Raw genomic sequence first — 26,073 nt, 5'->3', positions numbered from 1 at the left:
TTCAGCACAGTTTGAAATATATCAAGCCAATTATATACCTAGATGTGAAAGGAACAGAGACAAATATATCAGCTGATAATTTTTGCGTTTCACTGCTGTGTTTAAGTTACCAGGTTCAGATAAGAGGCACAGAGAGGTATAAATATCCTTGCACATAAATCATACAAAGACATACGTGCAAGATACCAAAGAGAATAAAACGATAAGAGTATGTATGGGAATGTCAGAATAATAAAAATGGTATATGAAAGTTATGAATAGGTACAAGAGATATGTATAGATATACACAATATTTACTTAAACACCATTATCAAAGAACAAAGAATATCATTTAGTTTCAGATAAAAATCTGCTGACCCATCTAGGTTTCCCCATTTTTCTAACTGCTGGAAAACCTCAGCTCTTATTTGTCAATTGGCTTTGTCTCATGTCAAAGATAGGCGTATCTAACCCATGTTTACACGTCATATAGTAATTCTGCTAGGCATCTTTTACATGTATCTATCACCCTCTCAGTAATATATGTTTACAAGTAATAAATGCTTTTTAAATTCTACAAGGTGCATCGTTTTTATGATATATAGGAGAGTAACCTACTCAGTACATTTATTAAATTATTAAAAATTCTTATTTTCTAAGTGTTACATCTTTGGAACCCTACATACTATTACATCCATAAAATATATGGATATTACTAAACTACCCCTCCTCATTAGTCATCCCCTATCCCCACGACTCTGCCCCCATATAATGACGATGTAAACCAATATCAGAAGTCGCTGATTTATACCACAACATCATCACGTGTCAGTATTATTTGAAAGCATATACAAGTGTGAATACTGGGGAATGTTGTCCACCACTGAATGGTTCCAGCTGGCTTGTAGCCAAAGTCTAGTCTGAATTACCACTTTACAAGAAATTAAGAAGTGTCATAAATTTATTTTACTTAAAGGTGAGAATATTCTTTGGGAAGCTTTTATTTAGAAACCATTTCACAGACGTAATGTATACATTTTGGAAATGTTAAATCCATTATGATAAATACAAAAAATAAAGACAGGAGGACAAATATTAAATAAGTGTAACACATATTTATGACAACCCAAGCCAGAATACCGAAGGGAAAAATCATCAGGCCGAGGTCTGAATGACAAGCTCCTTTTGCCTGCTTCTTTTTAAAATATAAGTTAAAGGACAACAATCAGAAGCATTAACTGTCGCACAGCATAGTATGCCCTGTCTTCCAGTATACTGGATGTTAATTTATACATGTATGTTCAAGTATTGTTATCCATAAGCAGGGCATGGCGGGTCTCACCATAATTGTTAAGATAACAGACAGAAGTAACCCAACCTCTATGTTACAAGCGAAAAGCAGTACCAATGTGATGAAACTAAATGGACTGCATTTATTATTTTCTCCTATGTGCGCTGCCTCCATAGAGTACCAGAGTCCTCCTGTTTCCCAGAGATCATACTGCATTGCTTTAGTCCATATCTTCTCCTTGCTCTGTGTCACTGTTCATGAATGGCATCAATGCTGGCAAGCGGTCCCCCCACTCACTGTTTCTGGCACAGCGATACAGATCCCTGAGTAAACAATAATACCGTCATCCGTCACAAATATTAGATTTGATTTTTCATTTCTTCAAAGTCTACATCTACAGCTCAGCACACTATAAGAGCATATGTAAAAATGTTTATAAATTAAAACAAGTCATGTTTATGAACCAGAAGCCAACTTTTCCCAAAACATCACATTTTGGTGGATGATGTTGGTCCCGGCAGCTTTTGTGTGGATCGGGGTGTAGAATGTAGAGGATTTCAGAACAGAGAACTAACTATGCTAGTTTTGTCATAACTTCCATGAGGTTAAATAGTTTCCTACTTTTAACCTAAATATCTATAAAAAAAGTTACATCAATTGAAAAGCAAACACGAACTATGTATAGTTTTAATATTTTCGTGTTTATTGCTTATTGGAGCCCAGTGCATTTTACTGTTTGAAATATATCAAGCCCATTCTTTTATACCTAGATGTGAAAGGAACAGAGACAAATATATCAGCTGATAATTTTTGCGTTTCACTGGTTGTGTTTAAGTTACCAGGTTCAGATAAGGGGCACAGCCAGGTATAAATATCCTTGCACATAAATCATACAAAGACATACGTGCAAGATACCAAAGAGAATAAAACGATAAGAGTATGTATGGGAATGTCAGAATAATAAAAATGGTATATGAAAGTTATGAATAGGTACAAGAGAGAGTCGGATAGATATGTATACACAATATTTACCTAAACACCATTATCAAAGAACAAAGAATATCATTTAGTTTCAGATAAAAATCTGCTGACCCATCTATTTAATATTTTCATGTTTATTGCATATTGGAGCCCAGTGCATTTTACTGCATGCAAAATGATGCATTGTTTAGCTACTGGAGTTAGAAAATGAGATTTCTGTCTCATTTAACTCCTCTCTGAGCTGCCTCTACTGAAAGCAGGGAGCGTGTGTCAGTGAGATTTGTGTACATACTCAGTAGAGACCCCATTCTAAGTCAATAGGAAATTGAAATTCTATAGAATAGCAGCAGAAAATGGCATGTGTCAGTGAGTGCAAAATTTTTACATACTAATCTTTCCTGGTTTGAGCAAAGTTACACAAGATAAAAATCTCATTTTCTGACTAATAACTAAACAAAAAATGATCAAATTTGCACTGGATTCAATGCAAACATTTAACATGCAATAATCATTTGAGAGCTTGATTATTAAGAAAAATATGTGAAAGCAGCATGTAATCTCTTTTTGAGTCAAGAAAGGAATTATAGTTTTGCCTGAATAATGATAATTACAAAGTGAGGTAAAAAATTCTTTAGTGATAATATTCCCATGTAAGAAAATGAAACGATCTAATAAGTATTTGTCTCTGTCACTTATGGGATATCAAAGAGTAGGATAGTAAGAAATGAGGTTGATGCAAGTTGTGGGGCTAAATAAAGTACACTATTTGTCATGATAAATACACAGCATGCATTGTGGCTGTGAAGCTCACCTTCCGTGTCTTCGTGCAGTGATGACATCATGATGTATCTTCCCGTCAGCACAGCACATGTGACAATGCACGTGACGTGGCCGCCGCAGCACAGGGCTAATCACACGAGGCCAGTGTGCATCAGGTTTCCCCTCAAAATTACGGGACAATATCAGGAAGGAAAATTTCTCACATCGCTGAGGAGAGTTCTGTCATAATGAAGATGAAAGGGTGCAATTAGAATGAAAGCAATGCCAATAAGTTGGGTATGGGGGTAATATAACAGGCTTTCACTGTCCAAATCTGTGCTGAACTAGCCAGAGCTCTTGAACGGAACTCACCCAACTAAGATTAAGTGGTTGGTAGGACTGTGTGAAGTTACAAGGCACCTGAATCTTCTGAGCAAGTTTAGGACATGGCAGGTCATGTGGACACTAGGATATAAAAGGAAATGCATTACAAAATTCAGTTCAATTTCTCAAAACTGTACTTTGAAAAACATTTTTTAAACAAGTAAATCCCGTATTTGCCCGAATATAGGCTGCACTTTTTTCCCCACTTTAAGTCTTTGAAGTGGATGTGCGGCCTATAATCAGGGTTTAGCGGAGGGATGCGCGATTTGTCTCGCCCGACGCCCGGGACATGCGAGCCAATATTGTATTTACATAAATATGTTGTTTGAAAACTACATTTCTTTCTTTAGTGACACTCTAACAATAACAGATAAATATGTTATCCAAAATAAATAATAATATGACATAGCCTGTGATCCTCACTGGTGCAAATACATGTGGCGGCCGATGGTCCCAGATTTCTTTATCTTGTTTCTGTGGGGGGTAAACAAATAAACTCTTTAAGTATACCATTTTGCGTTTTGCCTTTATGTTACAGACAATAAAGGCACGATTTACAATTCCCTCAAGTAAAATGTTCTTGTAATGCAGCCAAATCATTAAATCAATATTTTACCTGAAGTACATTACCAGACATTGGACTATTCATAAATTCTAGCTTTACGTATAAATAACCAATCCTGACCTTACCAGAGTATTTTTCCTTTTTTCCAGGAATAAAGTACGAGGTTAATGTGTAAAATAGCAATTTTAATGCTAGGTAATAAAGTACAGCAATCAGCAGGGACATTTAATTTGTTGCAATTGTGACTGCACAACTATAACAACTTTCCACAAGAACGGCTCCTTATCCCTAACATGACTATGTTTGCTCCTTTCTTCACCCAAAAGAAAAAGAAAAAAATTTCTCCCTTGAGATATCCCATCTGAATTCTTGCAACGCATTTTACTAATCCATCCTGAACTCATTTTTCTACCCCACTCCTTTTCATCTGCTACCCCAATGTGGCAGTCAATCCATTGGCTCCCAAAACCCTGTAGAATTCAGTTCAAACTTCTAGCTCTGACTTCACAGCCTTTAACAACTCTACACCCCTCTATATCTCTACTTTCATATCCAAATACTCTTCCAACTACCCCCTTCATTCCATTTATGACCATCACGTCTCTCTTCCACCATTATTATCTTTTCCCATTTATGTATTTAGGACATCACCCTTGTTGTACAGTTTCTTTGCAATTCCCTACTCTGTTCCATGAGACTTTCTTCTACTTTAATTTAATAATTTTTAATTAAAAAAAAATACCACACCTATTCAGAGAGGCATGCAACCTTTCCTCTTAATACCCTCAACCAGCAGCCACCCACCATGCCTACCTGCAAGGTAAACATAAAGTTCCCCTATGTATAACCCTTACTACAATCAACTCCCTCTGTCCTCTCCATCACCAAAGAGACTGTAAGTTTCCAGCAGCAGGGTGTTCTTTCTCCTTTAGTACCAATATGTTTTAACGTCCCCTATTGTAACATTGCTACAGAATATCTGGTATATAAACATAATGAAGTGTAATTCATACTATAGGAACCGGTGCAAAACCAGATTAGACTGTCTCCCCAAACAGCACTCATAGAATAAACAAAACAAAAAGAGCAGATCTGCGTACTAAAGTAAATGAGAAGCTGGGCAGATTTTCCATGGGCATCTTAGCTGTGATTATGTAATGTAACAAACATGGTATTGTGTGATTAAGGACACTTGAGATGTATATGTAATTTTGTTGTTCTTTTATTCGACTGACATTTGAGAAATACACTAATGGGCTATATGATTATGTATTTGTTGCATAAGAAGAAAATAAAAATGTGCTAAAAACACACTTCAAAGTCATGTGTGGCTCACAGTGTCAATGAAAAAAAGTGGCTCTTATGTTATTGCCCTAGAGCTTTCAGGAAATATATACTTCTATTTGTGTGTTGTAACCATAGTTAAAGACCTGACTGATTACAACATTACATTTATTGCACACAAAGTCTGTTCTCTGTAAGACATGTTATCTGTCTGCAACCTCCCAATCATGGCTGGCCCGACAATGGAGCCGAGTGGGGCAACCGCCCCAAGCCCTTTTTTTTTAATTTTTTATTTTTTTTTTAAAGCCGAGAAGAGCAAGAGTGAGGGGCGCCGAGTTGTTTTATCTTACCAAGTTGTCAGTACCCGCTCGGCGCCCCTCACTCTCTCCTCTGCGAGTCTCCCTGCTCGGTCTCGGTGCCGGCTTGTAATGTTGAGTGCCGGAAGATGACGTCATTTCCGGCGCTCAGCATTACAAGCCGGCACCGAGACCGAGCAGGGAGACCCACCGCAGGACTGCTGAAAGGTAAGTGGGGGGGGGGTAGATAATGGTGGGGGGGTGGCAGGGAGAGGAAGGGTAGATAATGGGGGGGGGGCGGCATTTTAAACTTCGCCCCAGGCGGCATTTTGTCTTGGGCCGGCCCTGCTTCGAATTGAAAAAAAATACCACTATTATTACTACATGTATAATTTATGTGGTTCTACAAGATGTAGTTGCTGCAAATTTGTTTGCATAACCAAAAACCAAAATGTACTTTGAATGATTATATAAACTGCAATACCAATAATGTAATTTATCTAAGCACATGTTAACATTGTCAGATACAATACATAGTTTGTACAAGCCGACCTTTACGAGAAAGGATTAAGGAACATATTTTTGTCATTAACTGAAATGATGATAAATCCCCTGGAAGTAGACATTTCCATGTGTGTGTTTATGCTAATACCAGAATTTTTTCTTTTGTGGGTATAGAACACTGGAAATTGGGAATAAGAGGTGGTAATATTATTGCCCTATTAAAGACTTAATTTTCTATATTTTATTGCTTATGAACTTGTACATTTACTTATGATTTCCTTTTGATATGTATTTTGTGATAATTTAACATTTATTATGTTTTTATACCACAATCCAATTCATTGGGTTTATATACCAAATTTCTAAAAAATTAAAGCGTATAGTATACATATAATTCGATTGATATATATTGGCTTTGATGGGTCTTTGCTTTGCGTGACCCACCTCCTCCTGGAAGTTAGGGAGATAGAGGTAAGTCCAGGATTCAGGACTTACCTCTTTATCGGTACTCCCGGAGCATGCCTCCACCTATCTCAGGGGGCAATTGCACCGTTGCCTCCCACTGTATCCGCCAATGAACTGCATAAATATTACACAATATACATAAGCAAATAATGTACAGCTAACACAAAATGTTTCTTTATGTACTAGAGGATGGATGGCTTACTTTTAACACAGTTTCACGAGCCTCCATAAGAAGCTGATGTCCCTCTCTTGTACCATTCTCCACCAGCACCTTGAAGAACGAGATAGAGAATGTGAATAAGATCAGTGATGACACAAGGAATGACAGCCAGGGGTGGATAAAAGTTCACAAAAAAAAGCATACAATAAAATGTATTTTATGGAACAAGAAAGCCTACCAGGTTCCATGCTACATTATCTGTGTGTCTCAGATTCAGCCAGCATTACCATTGAAGAAAGCAGCTTGCCATTCTACACAATACTTCAAGCAAAGGGCAGAGCTTAATATCAGTGATTTTAATTATTCTATAAACAATATGTAAATGAAATATAGCAAAATTATCCCTTTAATTCCCCATAAGAAGGGATTAGGTTAAGCAACCCCCTCAGACCCCCCCATAACTAACACAAATGCACACATATGCCAAACACCACATTCTTACACACAAATACTAAATTGCGCAGAGTCTGTATTCAGCACATCTTGCACACTATGCCAGCTGCTGCTCTACTGTTGCTGTCTCACATAACATTATAGTATGTGACCTAACAAGGCCCCTGCCTCGATGAGTGGGCCAGCCCAATGCAGACTGTCCCTGCTTAAAGAATCTGGACCAGCCAGCCTACCCCTGCCTAAAAGGCTTTTTCCCCCTATAGTAACTTATCAAAAAAAAAAACCAGAAGAAAAACACAAACCAAGAAGTTCCCCGTTTTCCTCCACAAGGTTTGGATTGTCTTCTGTCGTTCCGCCATACTAGGAAGCTCATTCAGAGAGAATGCAGAAACTACAAGATCATACTGCACCTATTTAAAAAGGACAACATGTACTGAAGAAAAAAACATTACAGCTACAAGTACAACTAATGTGCAAAGCATAACCAGAGCAGTTAGGGCACTAAAGGGGTTTATTCAGCGGACGTTGGCAGTAGAGTTTGATCTCACTGGCTTCACTATATTATACGAAGGGCCAACCTCAGTGAGCTTCTGTCCCAAAAATAATCTGGCCCTGTAAAAAGCATATTTAAATCATATTGGTGATTTAACTAAGGATATTCCAGAAGTATCTTAACCGTTTTTGTAGAAATATTTGCCAGGTATGAACTCATTATACAGTATATTGAACTCAGGGTGTGAAAACCTCAACTCTCCTGCCAACTCCCACCTTAGTGAATAAACATCTGGTCCAAAGACTCCAAGTACTCAAAATGTAATGCTCTAGAAAATCTGAACTCAAGGAGCAAGTGTGCATGACTTCCACACCACAAATGTATTATGCGCAGGAAGATTAATATATTAGATGTTGTTCCCCCTACTTTGGTAAATTTGCCATAACTGAACACAGCATTAGAAGCATCATTCCTAGAATTGCTTAATGCTGAAACCCTTCCCAGAAAGAATTATGTAACAAAGTAACATTTTGCCTCCTTTATGTTTTTTTAAGAGAGTGCTTAATGGGCACTTGAGATCAGGGGCGGGCTGGGCCGGGGGGCAGGGGAGCAATTGCCCCCCAGGCCGCCCGAAATCTAATCTAAACGGCCGCTGGGTGCTGATGCCGCCGGCCGGCGCTACTTTAATACTTTTTTTTAAAATTTAATATGGCAAGCCGGATCGGCTATTAAATGGAAAAAAAAATAGTATTAAAGCAGCGCCGGCCGGCGGCATCAGCACCCAGCGGCCGTGTGCGATGGCCGCCAAGTGATGGGAGCAGCGTGAGGGGTGAAAGCTCCGCCCTCTCGCACTCACCTTTCACCCCTCACGCTGCTCCCATCACTATGCGGCCATCAGATTGTTGGAAATCGAATCTAAACGGCCGCTGGGTGCTGATGCTGCCAGCCGGCGCTACTTTAATACTTTATATAATTATTTTTAATATGGCAAGCCGATCCGGCATATTAAATAAATAAAAAAAAGGATTAAAGTAGCTCCGGCCGGTGGCATCAGCACCCAGCGGCCGTTTAGATAAGTTTTCCAGCAGTCTGATGGCCGCATAGTGATGGGAGCAGCGTGAGGGGTGAAAGGTGAGTGCGAGGGGGCGGAGCCACTTCACTTGACTTGCCCCCCAGGCCTTAGGCTGCCAGCCCTCCCCTGCTTGAGATAAAATCAGGAACCTATTGTTGTCACAGAAACTGAAAACAAGTCCTTAAAATACGGATATTTTATGTGGTTAAACGTCCAGAGGAAATAGTAAGATTACAGATCTGGCACAAAGCTTTAATTGTCCAAGCAGACTGTCTAAGAGTAATGGATAAAGTCAGGATAATTTACTGTAAGACTGAATGTAGAAGATCTCAGACACCACCCAACTTGTCAGCAAAATAAGGTGAAAAGTGATCACTTACTTTTGGAGAAAGTGGCAAAAACTGGCGAAAATAAACCCCGGAGATATGCATATTACCAGTCTCTGTTCCTCCTGCCAAGAGAGTTTAGTATTCAGAATAATGCACAGATTTCAGCATCTAATTATGAGCAGACAGGCCAGTAGGGTGACCACATGTCCCAGATTTCCCAGGACAGTCCAGCAATGGAACTTTAAGTCCCGGGTCCCAGGCAGCCTCAATCCGGGATAATGCATTGTGCCAGAATGAGGAGGTCTCAGCCAATCAGGAGAGACTACTCAACACTCCTGATGGCCCGAGAGTTCAGAAGCCTCTTCTGATTGAGTCCCTCTCTCACACCAAGCTCAGTGTAAGCTGCAGCCAGCACCAGTTATGTGTGTTTGTGACTGTGTTTGTCTGTTTGCCACTGTGTTTGCTTGTTTGTGTGACTGTGTGTGTGTAATGTCTGGTAATAGAGGGGTAAACACTCTGAATCTACTCATGTCTGTAATGATTGTATGTATATTATTAAATCTGAAATCAACATGGTTTCCAAGGCTTCATAATAATTAATATATAATAGTATATGTGAATCAGTGTGTACTGTATGTGATTTTATATATATATATATATATATATATATATATATATATATATATATATTATATACGTCTAGGAGACTGGGCAAGAAAGAATAGTGGCTTTCATATGGAAGAATACAATGAGATTGTATTGCTAGGAAATAAATACATAGATCTAAAGGTATATGTGATCAGTCATGAAATTAGAGACCAGCTGGGTTCAAGCTTAAAAAATGAGACTGAGTTAATGGACCAGTTGTGGACTTCCAGAAGCGTGCAAATATGAGCAAGGTTCTCACCTTTCATTACTAGTTCGCTGAGTTTGTTCATGGAGGCAGAGGCGTCAACACACAAGTATTCACCAATACTCTTACCCCACACAGCATTGGCTGCCCTGCAAGACAAAAGAAAACTTACCCAAACCAATCAATGGTGGCTTAAAGGGGATATGGTAGAATCTTTGCCAATACCCAGTGAGATGTTACGGCACACAGATCAGTGACCTGTTCAATATTCCAGTGTCTACTGTTCAGAGTGACGTACGGGATGCCTCTGGGGAATAGTGTGCTCTATCTTCCGTTTTGGAAAACACTATGCTGTGAACTATTTTTCCTATTTTGATCATTTGGAATTCCATGTGGAATATATGATTTTCTGCATTGCTCAACCCTACTGTGCTTTTTTGGGGGCACAGGCATGCAAGTTTGTTTCTGTACAATTTAGGGGTTAACTCAATCATAGCACACAAAAAATTCACCCCATTTTGTGTCTGAATAAGGTAGTGATGACAGATATATGTCTCGAACAATATATAAAACAAAGGACACAAATCTATTTACCAGATCAAGGGTGATTAAAGTAAGACCTAGGGCAAGCCAACACCTGTCAACTGAATGCACTCCCTGCTAAGGCCAATGATACCAAACTCAGTGCGGCATATACTCCTGCAGACAATGTGTTGCTATCTGCAAAGTATTGCATGCCCAGAGTGACCTTCTTCCAGACAGCCCTTTGGTATGTAAAGCAACTGGCTTCCAAAATCATATCATAGGACCATAGCGACCTACCTGTTTAAAGAACAGTTCCTTGAAACACACGCCTAATTCCATAGTTCATATTGTAGTTAGCTTTCTAAAACAACCTTTCAAACTTACCATGTTACCGTCCCAACACCGGAACCAAAATCTAAGAGCGTCTGAGGAGTGAATTCAGGAACACGCTGACGAATCTTTGGGATTGGAATGACAGATATTTAACAAATTAAGAATACCATTAAACATTTAATTCTAAATGAATTTACCACATGTTAGGTATTTATGAAAATAATATACAAAATTATTTACAGGTACTCGTCAAAATTACATTCTGATGAGCTCAGTCGTACTCCTACATCACTACATGTACTGATGTATCTGTGTCACCCTTGGGTAATCAAGCCAATGCATTGAATGTGCATCACTATCGCTCCATTGTAAAGCAGAGAGCATTGGTACTGTTTTCATTAAAGAATTAACGTGATCACAGAGTACTTTAATACGCATTCTCCCAAAACTGGGAAAAAATAAAATAAAAAACACTTATGCTGTCACCCCCCCCTACAGCCCCATGCCTTCACACCAGACACCCCTTTGAGGGCCCACCAGTCCCCTGATCTGCCATCACCCCTTTGAGGACCCATCCCTTCACTCTAGACATCCTGGGATGAAAGGATGGGTACCCAAGAGTATATATATATACACATATATATATATATATACACACATACACAGTATATATATATATATATATATATATATATATATATATATATATATATATATACACATATACACACACACACACCGTATTGGCCCGATTATAGGCCGCACCCTTATAGTTTGGTGCGATTTTAAAGAAAAATCTATTTTTAAAGAAATAAATACACATTAGTGGAATGATAAAACGGTATTTTACCTAATAAACAGGAATACATGTATTCTAAAATTTTTGGTATCTACTATGCAGTTAGTCAGCGTATGTTATATACAAACAGAAATTTGGAAAACCAATTGCCATTTTAAGCCCCCCTTAATTCATAATGCACCTTACTTATAGATATGCCACTCTGCCGACCCAGATATGCGACTCTGCCGCCCGCCCCCCAGACTTACCAATGCATCCCCAGACTCCCTGGTGTCTAGCGGGGGCAGCCGGAGGATGTCTGCGCGATCCGTCAAAGAAGCCCAGGCGGAAGTGCCGGCAGCAGTAAAGGATGTCTGCACACATCGCACAGACATTCACCGGCTGCCAGAGATGAGGATCCAGGTCCCCTGCAGCGCTGTGGAGGATCCTCATCTCTGGCAGCTGGTGAACGTCTGTGTAATGCGCACAGAAAACCTCTGCTTCTCCCCGGCACTTCCGCTGGGGTTTCTATGGTGGAGCGCCAGATGGTCATGTCACGCCGGCACTCCATTGTAGAAGCCATGGCAGTGCCGGATGCAGTGGTGGTTGTCTGCATTGCGCAGACGTCCATCAGCTGCCAGAGACGAAAATCCAGGACCCCCACTTTAAAGACTTAAAGGGGAGGGGGGAAAAAACAAAAAACAAAAAAAAAATAATATATATATATATATATATATATATATATATATATATATATGTGTGTGTGTAATGAGAATTATATTTTTGTAAAAAAGTTATTTTTTATTAATACAAATACTGAAAAATTACATATGTGTAACAATACATGTAATAAGGGAGGGACTTAACCAGGAAGAGGTGTGATCATGATACAGCATGGCTAATGGAGGGACATCACTACGACCCACGACCTTTTGTTGCCTGGGGCCCTGGATGGTCTCAGTCTCCCTTGTGTGTATGTAAATAACACAAATTGTTGTGTATTTCAAAATTCCCATCACTGAATAGTAGTAATAGTCCAGCACTAAATACATAGTTTCAGTGTGAGCACATATTTGCCTCTCTAGAGATGGCATGCAATGAAGCCTGTGATCTTAAGGAAATAGAGAAAATGATCAGACAGCGAAAAGGTTTTAGGTTTTAATAAATTGCCTTACCTCTTGAAGGGCTCTTGTTACCGCAGCAAAGCCTCCATCGAAGCGTGAGACTAAATACACCAAACTTAGTTCATCTGTGTAACTAGATAGGAACAAAATAAGACTCAATGTGTAAATACGTAATACAGCCATACATCAGATTATGATGGATCTGTTCACTAAAAATATCCCTTGCATAAAGAAAGTTGGAGAATACTGAGTTAAACTATTAGCTTGGCTACTCCTTACACAAACACAGCGGTAACTGGAACTAGCTGCTAACTGCCAACTACAAAAGTGTAAGGAAAGTTCTTAGCTTCTGTATAAACCTGGTACAACTCCAACCTCAGCTGAAACCCCTAATCAGAAGTAAGGCCTGTGAAAATAGAAGGAAGTAGAAACCAGAGAAACAGAATTTGATGCCAGATAAGAACCATTCAGATCATCTAGTCTGCCCATTTTTCCTGATGTAAGGGGCTCAACCCCCTATCAGTCTTTGGGCAGGTCCTATATTGATGAAAGCTTTATGTCTATCCCATGCTTGCTTAAATTCCCTCACTGTATTAGCCCCCAACACTGCTGCTGGGAGACTGTTCCATTTATCTACTACCCTCTGAGTAAAGTAGTAAAGTAGTAACTTCCTTATGTTACATCTAAGCCTCTGGCCTTCAAGTTTTAGGCTATGACCTCTTGTTCTAACATTGCTCACCCGTTCAAATAAGCAACCATATCAACAAGCTACATTAAAAATGAGTTGTCAAAAAATTGTTGTTGTATTGTTTTCTTTTTTAAACTGGTGCTAGTTTTTCGAACTGGAATGACCCTTGATCATGCATACTCAATTCAGTGAGTGGAAACCACAACTGTCCTGTAAGCTTACAGTTTAGTGAATAACCCCCAAAAGATTAATATATGCCTTTTTTTTACAACATGTGTCATTGTGTGTAGTGAAGACTTCCCCACCTCAAAGGCTGCCAGTGATATACATTCTTCCGCAGGGTTTTCAACACATTGCTTTTAATCTTCTCAAGCTGCTGGGAATCATTCTCATCTGGCAAAGATACACCAAGGTTACACCTCCTGTTGTGTTTGTAAGTTACGACTTTGTACAATATGACTTAAGTTAGCTGACTAAGGTGTATTATTTAGTACCCACATTTTTATTCTGGTAATATTTTTACCATGACAATATACAACTGCGATCCCAAATTAGCATGCAAGTAGCAGATGCCATCTGATAATGGTCTCCTGGTATAGCATTGAATCAGGTTAGCAGGAGAAAGAAAATATGCAAGCTCTGTAAAACAGATGAATTTAATGGCTGTCTGAAGTATATTTGATTGCAAGCCCAACTAGGGTCTCTTCTTCAGGTACATTATAACCTGTAGTGATAGTGACAGTTGACAATGACCGTTCCCTCAAATGGTTTTCATCAGTAACTTTTGTTATATAACAAGCATTACATTCAACTTAAGAAGGATATGGTATGGTCTCTTTATAAAAACTCAGGCATTACCAATAAAGTCTCCTGCCTCTTATATGAGTAGACTTAAAAATCTCTTTCCCAATGAGTGGCGTATGGACAATATTACAAATCTAGGTATAAAATTGTCTAAATCACCTATGAACATGATTATAAAGAACTTTGGTCTAATACAGGGGTGTCCAAGTTTTTTCTGCAGTGGGCCACTTCATCAGAATTGTATACGTGCGCGGGCCGCACTCATTTTTCACTGTGACAAAAAATATGGCCTTTAATAAAATATGCAGATTAAAATAGAGTAAAATGACACAAAACCTTTACTCTTCCTCTCACTGATTTCTGGGCCTTGAAAGTTTTGCGACTACAAATTCAGGATTCCCTAGATTTATTCTAGGGATGAACTAAAATGAAAATTCTGGACCAAAACATTCAGGGTTCACTTAGCCAAAACCGAAAATGACCCCCACCTTTAAAAATAATAATAAAAACTCACATGTTTAATAAAAGTAGCTAACACACAATTGGACAAAATTAGCAATATGACTTGGCATGATAGGAGTGTGATTGCTAACAGCAATCACACTCCTATCATACCCAGGCAACCAGTAAATGCTGGTACCTAGGCATGATGGGACTGTGATTGCCAAGTCAGCCAGTACATGCTGGTACAGGGTGGCTGTAAGTGCAGACCCCATACCGCTGGCAGCATCACTACACAAGGGGGGCAGCTGGCCAGGTTTCAGCATGTACTGGCTGACTTGGCATGATAGGAGTGTGATTGCTAACAGCAATCACAGTCCCATCATGCCTAGGTTCCAGCACTTACACATCCATGCTATCACACACACACACACTCATTTATTCATATAATCATTCATTCACAGATTCATTCCCTCAATCACACACACTCATTCAAACACCCTCCCCACCCCCTTACCTGCACTGCAGCTCCTCGATGCCGCTCACAGACTTCAGCAGGGGGCGCGGCCTCCCTCTGCCTTCTCTGCTAAAGCACAGAGGAAGTAGGATGTCACGTGAACTCCGCTTCCTCTGTGCAGTCCAGAAGACCCTCCCACAAGTAAGTAGCAGGGCTTGAGGTGCGGCTCGCGTAAGATCGGTTGCCCTGGCTGCCGATCTTACGCGGGCCGCACCTCGAGGTCTCGCGGGCCGCATGTTGGACGCCCCTGGTCTAATATAACTTTAGATTTGGAAACTAATATGAAAATGTAATTATTAAAATTGTAACAATACGTGGAATTGTAATCACCTTGTACAACAATTATCTGTAGAAATCTCTACAACAGAAACACTAAGGTAGGCAAATTTTTTTGTGCTGTTACAAAACATCGGTTTACTTTTGCGTAAACTGTATACTACATTACAATAAAACAATTTATATATATACAAGACTGGAACAAGCCGAGTGATTTTCTTTCTGCACCTAGACCCAGTGGCCCTACTGCCAGTACATGTTTTTTATGGTCTTATGGAATATGCAAAGGTAACCATGGAATTTCTCTGACCATCACACAATCACCTGCACTGCTTGATATGGACTCCCTGTACTTCCTTTCCAGCTTTGCAGCTTGGCCCCTCAAATCTTTTTCCTCAGCTGGGCGTTTTCGACTCCACAAGTAATTGTTCAGTGCTGAGACACGTTCCTCGACCTGTCTAATTGAGCATTCTGAAACCAGAACACAGGAACAAGTGGTGAAACTGTCCCTTTAATTTAAATCCAGATAAAGGACAAACTTCTCATAGCATGAAGTATATCCCACTGCCCACTAAATACAAATCTGATACGTTAAAGGAATAAAAATAGTAGCCTGCATTTTGGTTTGATAGATCAAAATTACCTTGTGTTGACACCATTTTCCTTTACACTCAATGCATAGAAAACTACATTTTATATAGTTGCATTTTAGAAATATCCTTTTGAGGTTCTCCACAATCGATGCAAAATTGTGTTGATAAACCCCCTCCTCATATATTGCATTTTATGAATACCCTGCCATGATATTCTGAACACAACCAGCACTTACCCTTCATCAGAACCTGCACTGCATTATGGACCTCCTGCGGCAAGCGAACCAATTTCACTCTTATAATTCCTGGATGTCTGCGATGAAGAACTTGAGACAGGAGCCCTGAGGAGTTATCTAGCTGAGTCAATCCAGGTGCCTGGGAACTCAGAGCCTATTACATGAGAAACATGAGGTCAACAGCAAGAACTATAAAGAGTGGCTGACAAAGCAATATTATTGTATGAGTAGAAGTTTATGAATATATAGGGAGCATTCTTGAATTGTGTGTATTAAAAAGGAAACAACTGTTGGAAGCTTTTATGCCAAGACCATTTCCATAATTATATCTAGGCAAACTAGACACACATGAATAATATGTATTCCAGGTCAGTCTTTGAGAAGCGAAGTTCATTAGTATTTTATAAATACAGTTATTATATCAGAAGACCTGTTCTGAATGGCTAGTTTTGTAAATGTTGTGAAGTGCCTATATACAATTCACTTAGTACATATGATCTATATGATTTGTATATAAGTAGGTTTCCATGCTAGTTGGTCCTACAACTTTAACTTCCAAATCAGCCATGGCATTACACCAGGGCTTGACAAATTTGTTGTGAATGTAGGCACCAGCTAAAAAAGTTAGGAGCCAGGATTTTTTTAAACCAACAGTTGGTCAGGCGTGATCTGATCATCATCCGCCCACTTACTAAACTCACAGCATTTGACCTGGAAGCACCCTGGACTTTCAGGTCAGTGCTGGGTTTTTTTTTAATTATTTTTTTTATTTTTTATTTTTAAACTCTTTCAATGCTGATGTTCCATTGGAGCACAGCATTGACTGATATTTATGAATGTGTCATGCACAATTGTGGCATTGAAGGGGTTAACGCTGCACTGTCGCTCTCATGGAGCGATCAGGCAGCAGGGGAGGGTTGGGGCTGGTGTCTCCTGGTGGTTAAAACAAAAGTTCACTTATCCTGGAATATATTTTTTGACATTTCTGTAGCCTTTGACACTGTTCACCACTCCTTCTCCCTCCTTCTATAAAAGCTACATTCTCATGGCATCCATGATCTGTCTCTCTCCTGGCTCAAATCGTACCTTTCTGACTGTACCTTTAGAGTCTCATTCTTTGAAACGTTTAGTTCAGTTCTGGAGCCTCTACTCTTACCTTGTACAATTAATATCTTACTTTGCCTTCCAGTACAATGGTGATGACACTCTTTCTTTGTTGACCTCTCATTCTCTTCTAACTTGCCACACCAACTTTCTTTCAGCAATTGCATCATGGATGGTGTCCCATTATCTGAAGCTCAAAACCTACCACCCCTCTCTCCACAATTCCTGATAATTGCACAATCCACCCAACAGGTCCGTCTTTAATGAGGGGCAAAAGCCTGCAGCAACCGCGATCACAGGGGTCACAACTGCGACCGGCCTGATCACTTCCTCAGGGGCCCTGTTGCTTACCTGCGCGTTGCTCGCACACACTGTGTGAGCAACATCTCTTGTTCTGCCCAGGGGAAGCAGGAAGCCAGCGGAGTCACGTGAATTTACGTCATGTCACATGGCCCTGCTCCGTTCCTGATTCCCTTGGGCGGGGGATAAGAGAAGTTGTTTGCACAGAGTGCGAGCAATGCAGAGGAAAGCAGCCCTCCCTGCAGAAGTCTGCAAGCGGCACCGGGAGCTCTGTAGTTCAGATTCAGGGTGGGGGAGGGTTATGAACAAGTATACGTGATTGAGGAAATTAATGTGTTTCTGTGAATGAATAAGTATCTGTGATATGAGTAAATTAATGAATATGTGTGTGATAGCATAGGGGGATGCATGGCACAGGAATGCTGTTTGAGGCTAGGATGCCACATGGAGGCTGTTTCAGGCTAGGACGCCACAGGCAGGATGTTTGGGGGCAAAGGTGGCAAGTCCTATGCTTCTAATCTGGGTGTTGGGCAGCTCATGCAGATGCAATCAAGGTGCCAGGGCATTAATTCACAAGGGAGTGCTGGTGGGGGGGGCATCACATAAATCAATACTAAAGGAGGGGCTGGGATAAAGATACAATGTGGGGCTAGCTGGGGGCAATACACAAGGGTCTGGGGGCATTAGGGTGACCACACTACTCTGTAGTATGGGGGATGTATAGACTCATGGGGTCAACGACAAAGCAGTGTGGAAAATATATATATATTTTTATTGTTGTAGCTGAGCTCGTCTGGATATGGGTGTCGGCGTGGCAGACCCTGTCCTGGTTTGTGTGTCAGAGCCTGTCCTGGTGTGTGTGTTTGGGTGTCGGTGTGGCAGAGCCTGTCCTGGTGTGTGTTTGGGTGTCAGTGGGCAGAGCCTGTCCTGGTGTGTGTGTTTGGGTATCGGTGTGGCAGAGCTTGTCCTGGTGTGTGTATTTGGTCATCTGTTTTCTGGCACTTTACTTACTGTAGAAATAAATAGAACTACCGTTTTTGCTCAATTATAAGACGACCCCCCAAATCTGATTAATTTAGGAAAAAAAAGAAAAAGCCTGAATATAAGACGACCCTATAAGAAAAAAAGTTTTACCAGTAAATGTTAATTCATCTAAACTATTTTTTTTTAATAAAAGCTATGATTGAGAAAAATATTTTGGTTTTATTTCCTTCTATTTTCCAACCTGCCCCCCAGTTATACACATCTGCCCCAGAAATGCCTTATACCCCCTATATGCCACTGTGCCCCATGATATGCCTTTTAACCCTCTAAATGCCACTGTGCCCCATGATATGCCTTTTAACCCTATATGCCACTGTGCCCCATGATATGCCTTTTGACCACCTATGTGCCACTCTGCCTCCAGAAATGCCTTATACCCCTATATGCCACTCTGGCATTTAGAGGGTTAAAAGGCATATTATGGGGAAGAGTGGCATATAGGGAGGTTTAAGGCATTCAGGAGGCAGAGTGGCATATAGAGGGTTAAAAAGGCATTTCTGGAGGCAGAGTGGCATTAAGGGGGTTAAAAGGCATTTCACAGAGCACTCTGCCTCCAGAAATGCCTTATGCCCCCCATTTAACACTCACCCGCCCCCCCCTCCCAAACTTACCGGTGCTTCTGACTCCCCTGTCATGTAGCCGGGGCAGCGTGTAGATCCCACGCACTTACGCTGCAACCGGAAGGAGGCGTGGCTAGCAGCTGGGGTTGTCTGCGTCCATCGCGCAGACCTTCCCCGACTGTCAGAGATCAGAGTTCCCCGCACCGGTGCCGGGAACTCTGATCTCTGACAGCCGGGGAAGGTCTGCGCGATGGACGCAGACAACCCCTGCTGCTAGCCACACCTCCTTCCTGCTGCAGCGGAAGTTGTCTACGCGAATCACGTAGACATCTACACTCTGCCCCAGCTACACACCTGGGACTCAGAAGTACCGGTAAGTGGGGCGGGGGGGGGCAGGAGGATCCAGGTCCCCTGCAGCTGCGGGGTATCTGGATCTTAGTCATCTCATAGTCAGACCTATTTGAGCATTTGCTCTGAAAAAAACCTTGTCTTATAATCGAGCAAATACGGTATTTCTTTTTTACTTATCCAGGGATAAAGCGCCCTCCTGAATTTGTAATCACTTCAGAGGACAAAACTCACTTCTAGGCCCAGAAATTAATGAGAGGAAAAGTAAAGGTTTTGTGTTATTTACTTTTTTTCACTCTGCATATCTTGTTAAAAAGGATTAGTGGCAATATATTGTGGCTTCAGGCGTCCGTGTATGATAACTTTTTTTAGTGTACTCATGTAGTCTCAATGCCATCACATTACATCAATATGCGTTAGAAAATCAGGAAAAGATGGGCATGGATGGTGGACTGATTCGATGGCGCAATAGGCCACTTGACTAAACTTGCCATCAGACCCTGGTGTCATACTTGATACTCTTTACTTTATCACACCCAACCGTGCCACCTTTACTGGAGAAAATTATCTCAAATTATTCTTTTCTCAATCAAAGACGTTAAAAAAAACACGAATCCATCCCTTTGTGTGTATTATCCTCCTGGATTATTGTACCCTGGCCTCTTTCGCCTTTCAAGATTCCAATCCATCCTGTCCTGAACCAGACTATGTTTGCTGCCCCACTATACCAGTGCCTTCACTGACCCCCTACACCAGGCATGTCCAAAGTCCGGCCCGCGTTCCGGACTGATAAGGCCCCACAGAAGTTGCCCAAATATAGATCTTACGCCCCACCCCCCAGTGAGTCCCCGAGCGCCACTCAGGACTCCTGGGATCTCTCGCCGCGGGACGTGACGTCATCAGCCGGCGCAGTGAGAAGGAAAGCCCAAATCTTGCGAGATCTGACATATTTCCTCTTCCTGTTTTTTTTATATTAAAGGCAGAGTGATTTAACACCTGTTTAGATTTGTCACAAAATAAAAAATATGGCGTTTTCAATAAACTTTGCATAAATAGTTAATTTGCATTTAATTTTATTGGTTCAAACAATGTCAGGCAAAATGGTCGGCCCTCGCACTTCATCAAAGCTGGCACTCTTCGAAAAAAGTTTGGACATTCCTGCCCTACACCTTCCACAATTAAATTCAATCTCTTCACCTACAAGTTAAGGGCCCTGTTCTCATATCCAAAGGCTTTTTAACTGCCCTCTTTGCTATCATGATTTGCATCTCTTCTATTGTTGTTACCTCTTCAGACTTGCATGTGCATGATTTCACCCATGCTGTACCACTTATTCGGAGTTTCTTATCCCATTCAGAATTCGTTTTCTTAATTACTATATTCGTAAATGCTCCCTTTTATTTAAGGCGCTGTTAAACCAGGGAATGCTCACACAGGTGTCCCACCTTAGACCTTAGTGCAATAAAATAACACTATACTGTGAGAATTTGTAACCTTTGCATGTCTATAAGGAACATTCTGAATATAATAAAATATAGTTTCAATATGTGAATAAAAGTAGCGGTGGGAGAGTAGTCTGACTTGGGTTACGAGGCGCGCACACATCCCGTGCAGCTGCCTCGCCTCAGCCATTGGACTTATCTATGCCAGCCATGAGCCACTTCCAAGGCCCGGGGAGGAGACAGCATCAGCTAGGCGGAGCGGCTTGTGGAGAGGGGTGCAGACCTTGGTCTGTGGCCCGACCCCTTCCTCCGCTGCCCGCGCAGCTTCTCCTGCATACGTCTCCTCCTCATGACGGGCCGGTCCACTCCAGCGTGGGGTAGCTGGGGACTCACTCACCCACAACATGGGGTGACGCTCTGTGAGAGCGGCGATGGGCTCTTGTCTCAGACCTTCCCGGAGGAGGCTTGGGAGTGACGTATGACGCACTCAGCACGTAACCTCATCATTGAGCTTCCCTTCCGCTTTCCGTTTGGTGCTGGTTGCACAATATATATATCACAAATTCTATTTGTATTTAAAAGTTATAGCGACAAAATAGACAATCAATGTTTGTGTTTTATGAGAACATGCGTAGTTAACGTTAAGCAAATATACGACAAAAAACCGTAGATTAAAAAAAAAAAATAATTAAAATAAACTGAAGACAGTGCGTGAACAGATACCCAGAAGCCACTGCGACTAATATTCAAATATATAGGCGGAGCTTGCGTCCACGTGCTTTCCATGTCACGCCGTGTTGTAGGTGATTTGAGGGTTACCATAAATAAAAGGACTCACCCGAATCTGTTGCAACCGGAGACGCGCCAACAACATGATGCGGGCCTAGCGATGTCCACATTTAGTTTCGGATGTGTCAATCACACTACGTATGTTCAAGACCTAAGAGCCAGTTAGAACGTTTCCATTCTGGAGCTCCGCCCTCTCAAAAGCAACCAACCACAACCTGACTCGGGAGACAACCAATCCCCGCGCTAAAAAAATGTTTTATGGTTTATTTCACTGGAGAGATGTGTGATTTTCATTTGTGAGGTATAGCAATAATAGGAGGAGAATTGTAGAGTGACGTCTAATTCAGCCAATCAGTGTAGGCTGCAGTTTAATCGGCGACAGGGAAACACTGACTTTAGACGGCGGCCTCAGGAATCGGGCGGAATGTCTGGTCGGAGAAAGGAAGGTGCAAAGAGGGAACGGAAGCCCCAGGGTGAGAGAATCCGTTCAGGAGCTACATGGAAACAACACGCATGACAGTGTTGGGAAGAAGCTATTTATGTAACAGTACACAAGTGTGAGGTGTATCTGCATAAGTATCTCTGATGGGACACAAAGGGGGATGGAGTCGTGACAAGCCGCTATTCCTCACATACAGAACAACTAACGGCAGTCTGGAGGGTATTAGTTTTATTAAATGACTTTGCTGAAAATAAAGTCTATTGCTAAAATAATAAACATTCCGCATGCCACGCAAATTTCTTCAACGAATATGTGGTGAAGTGCGGCTTTTCAAATATACATAAACATGTGAACATATAGGGCAAACGAGCAATACCTTCTTAATAGAAAATTTTACATTAAGCCATATGTATACATTACGGTTTAATTCCAATAAACTTCTTAGGACCGCAGACCTGTAATTTGCTATCGTAGCCGTTCTAAACCACGAAACCAAGGACTGATTAAGATGTGAGGCTTTGACTGGAGTCAAGCTATCAGACAGTTTCAAATCAGTGGTCATGCCATCAGACGCTTTTTCTTAAGATTAGCAAAATGTGCCTTAGACCTTGAAATGTGATAATAATCATATAATGTTACAATTTTTAGTGGATTTTGCAGAGTTCTCACACAAATATATCTCCCTGCAAAATTAGATACGTTTATTAAACAAATTAAAGGTAAATATCCGCTCATTTCTAGCAAATTACCTTTTATAACATTTCTGCATATATTACAAAATTCCACTGTTGGACCAACACATTTACACTGCACATATCTCACACACCCCCCCTATATAATATCTTACAATATGGTGCATTTTTACTGTGGAAATTTAAAGATATAGCACCCCAAATAGCACTGCAGTACTTGATAAATGTCATATTTCAACATTCTACATGGAATTAAAAAAAATTCCCCCATTGGACCAATACAGTTACACTGCACATATCTCAAACACAACCCCCTCTATTATTTCTGAGAATATGGTGCATTTTTACTGTGGAAATTTAAAGCTATAGCGCCCCAAATATCATCCCAGTAGACAGCAACTGGCATTTTTCAGCATTCTACAGAGGGTTAAAAAAAATTCCCCCATTGGACCAATACAGTTACACTGCAGATATCTCAAACACATGCCCCTCTATTATTTCTGAGAATATGGTGCATTTTTACTGTGGAAGTTTAAAGCTATAGCACCCCAAATATCATCCCAGTAGACAGCAACTGGCATTTTTCAGCATTCTACAGAGGGTTAAAAAAAAAATTCCCCATTGGACCAATACAGTTACACTGCAGATATCTCAAACACATGCCCCTCTATTATTTCTGAGAATATGGTGCATTTTTACTGTAGAAATTTAAAGCTATAGTGCCCCAAATATCAGCCCAGTACACAGCAACCGTCATTTTTCAAAATTCTACAGGGGGTTAAAAAAAAATTCCCCATTGGACCAATACAGTTACACTGCAGATATCTCAAACACATGCCCCTCTATTATTTCTGAGAATATGGTGCATTTTTACTGTGGAAATTTAAAGCTATAGGGCCCCAAATATCAGCCCAGTAGACAGCAACTGTAATTTTTCAACATTCTACAGGGGGTTAAAAAAAAATTCCCCATTGGACCAATACAGTTACACTGCAGATATCTCAAACACATGCCCCTCTATTATTTCTGAGAATATGGTGCATTTTTACTGTGGAAATTTAAAGCTATAGGGCCCCAAATATCAGCCCAGTACACAGCAACCGTAATTTTTCAACATTCTACATGGGGTTAAAAAAAATTCCCCCATTGGACCAATACAGTTACACTGTATATATCTCAAACACATAACCCTCTATTATTTCTGAGAATATGGTGCATTTTTACTGTGGAAATTTAAAGCTATAGGGCCCCAAATATCAGCCCAGTAGACAGCAACCGTCATTTTTCAACATTCTACAGGGGGTTAAAAAAAATTTCCCCATTGGACCAATACAGTTACACTGCAGATATCTCAAACACATGCCCCTCTATTAGTTCTGAGAATATGGTGCATTTTTACTGTGGAAATTTAAAGCTATAGTGCCCCAAATATCAGCCCAGTACACAGCAACCGTCATTTTTCAACATTCTACAGGGGGTTAAAAAAAATTTCCCCATTGGACCAATACAGTTACACTGCAGATATCTCAAACACATGCCCCTCTATTATTTCTGAGAATATGGTGCATTTTTACTGTGGAAATTTAAAGCTATAGGGCCCCAAATATCAGCCCAGTAGACAGCAACCGTCATTTTTCAACATTCTACAGGGGGTTAAAAAAAAAATCCCCATTGGACCAATACAGTTACACTGTATATATCTCAAACACATAACCCTCTATTATTTCTGAGAATATGGTGCCTTTTTACTGTGGAAATTTAAAGCTATAGGGCCCCAAATATCAGTCCAGTAGACAGCAACCGTCATTTTTCAACATTCTACATGCGGTTAAAAAAACATTTCCCCATTGGACCAATACAGTTACACTGCAGATATCTGAAACACATGCCCCTCTATTATTTCTGAGAATATGGTGCATTTTTACTGTGGAAATTTAAAGCTATAGTGCCCCAAATATCAGCCCAGTACACAGCAACCGTCATTTTTCAACATTCTACAGGGGGTTAAAAAAAAATTCCCCATTGGACCAATACAGTTACACTGCAGATATCTCAAACACATGCCCCTCTATTATTTCTGAGCATATGGTGCATTTTTACTGTGGAAATTTAAAGCTATAGGGCCCCAAATATCGGCCCAGTAGACAGCAACCGTCATTTTTCAACATTCTACAGGGGGTTAAAAAAAATTCCCCCATTGGACCAATACAGTTACACTGCAGATATCTCAAACACATGCCCCTCTATTATTTCTGAGAATATGGTGCATTTTTACTGTGGAAATTTAAAGCTATAGTACCCCAAATATCAGCCCAGTAGACAGCAACCGTCATTTTTCAACATTCTACAGGGGGTTAAAAAAAATTTCCCCATTGGACCAATACAGTTACACTGCAGATATCTCAAACACATGCCCCTCTATTATTTCTGAGAATATGGTGCATTTTTACTGTGGAAATTTAAAGCTATAGTGCCCCAAATATCAGCCCAGTACACAGCAACCGTCATTTTTCAACATTCTACATGGGGTTAAAAAAAATTCCCTCATTGGACCAATACAGTTACACTGTATATATCTCAAACACATAACCCTCTATTATTTCTGAGAATATGGTGCATTTTTACTGTGGAAATTTCAAGCTATAGGGCCCCAAATATCAGCCCAGTAGACAGCAACCGTCATTTTCAACATTCTACATGGGGTTAAAAAAAAATTCCCCATTGGACCAATACAGTTACACTGCAGATATATCAAACACATGCTCCTCTATTATTTCTGAGAATATGGTGCATTTTTACTGTGGAAATTTAAAGCTATAGTGCCCCAAATATCAGCCCAGTACACAGCAACAGTCATTTTTCAACATTCTACATGGGGTTAAAAAAAATTCCCCAATTGGACCAATAGAGTTACACTGTATATATCTCAAACACATAACCCTCTATTATTTCTGAGAATATGGTGCATTTTTACTGTGGAAATTTAAAGCTATAGGGCCCCAAATATCAGCCCAGTAGACACCAACCATAATTTTTCAACATTCTACAGGGGGTTAAAAAAAAATTCCCCATTGGACCAATACAGTTACACTGCAGATATATCAAACACATGCCCCTCTATTATTTCTGAGAATATGGTGCATTTTTACTGTGGAAATTTAAAGCTATA

The 26,073-nt window shown here is 40.5% G+C and overlaps 1 protein-coding gene and 1 pseudogene across 1 annotated transcript; both read right to left on the bottom strand.

Moving 5' to 3' along the window:
* Positions 1-1,490: 1,490 nt before the first annotated feature.
* On the bottom strand, positions 1,491-21,855 carry LOC149277988 (ribosome assembly protein METTL17, mitochondrial-like). Its single transcript, XM_089502482.1, has 14 exons — positions 21,820-21,855; positions 16,184-16,337; positions 15,679-15,825; positions 13,622-13,709; positions 12,680-12,761; positions 10,778-10,851; positions 9,923-10,017; positions 9,067-9,137; positions 7,424-7,531; positions 6,711-6,779; positions 3,818-3,868; positions 3,383-3,475; positions 3,063-3,250; positions 1,491-1,593 (listed from the first exon to the last, which is right to left on the bottom strand). Exons 1-14 carry the CDS (start codon positions 21,853-21,855, stop codon positions 1,491-1,493), a joined length of 1,359 nt encoding a protein of 452 aa, XP_089358608.1.
* Positions 21,100-21,504, bottom strand: LOC149277989 (Nuclear RNase P; annotated as a pseudogene).
* Positions 21,856-26,073: the final 4,218 nt, after the last annotated feature.

Source organism: Sceloporus occidentalis, unplaced genomic scaffold, assembly GCF_023333645.1.
Source record: "Sceloporus occidentalis isolate IW3139 unplaced genomic scaffold, rSceOcc1.0.p SCAF_204, whole genome shotgun sequence".
NCBI lineage: Eukaryota > Metazoa > Chordata > Lepidosauria > Squamata > Phrynosomatidae > Sceloporus > Sceloporus occidentalis.
This window is presented reverse-complemented; position numbering and strand designations above follow the sequence as displayed.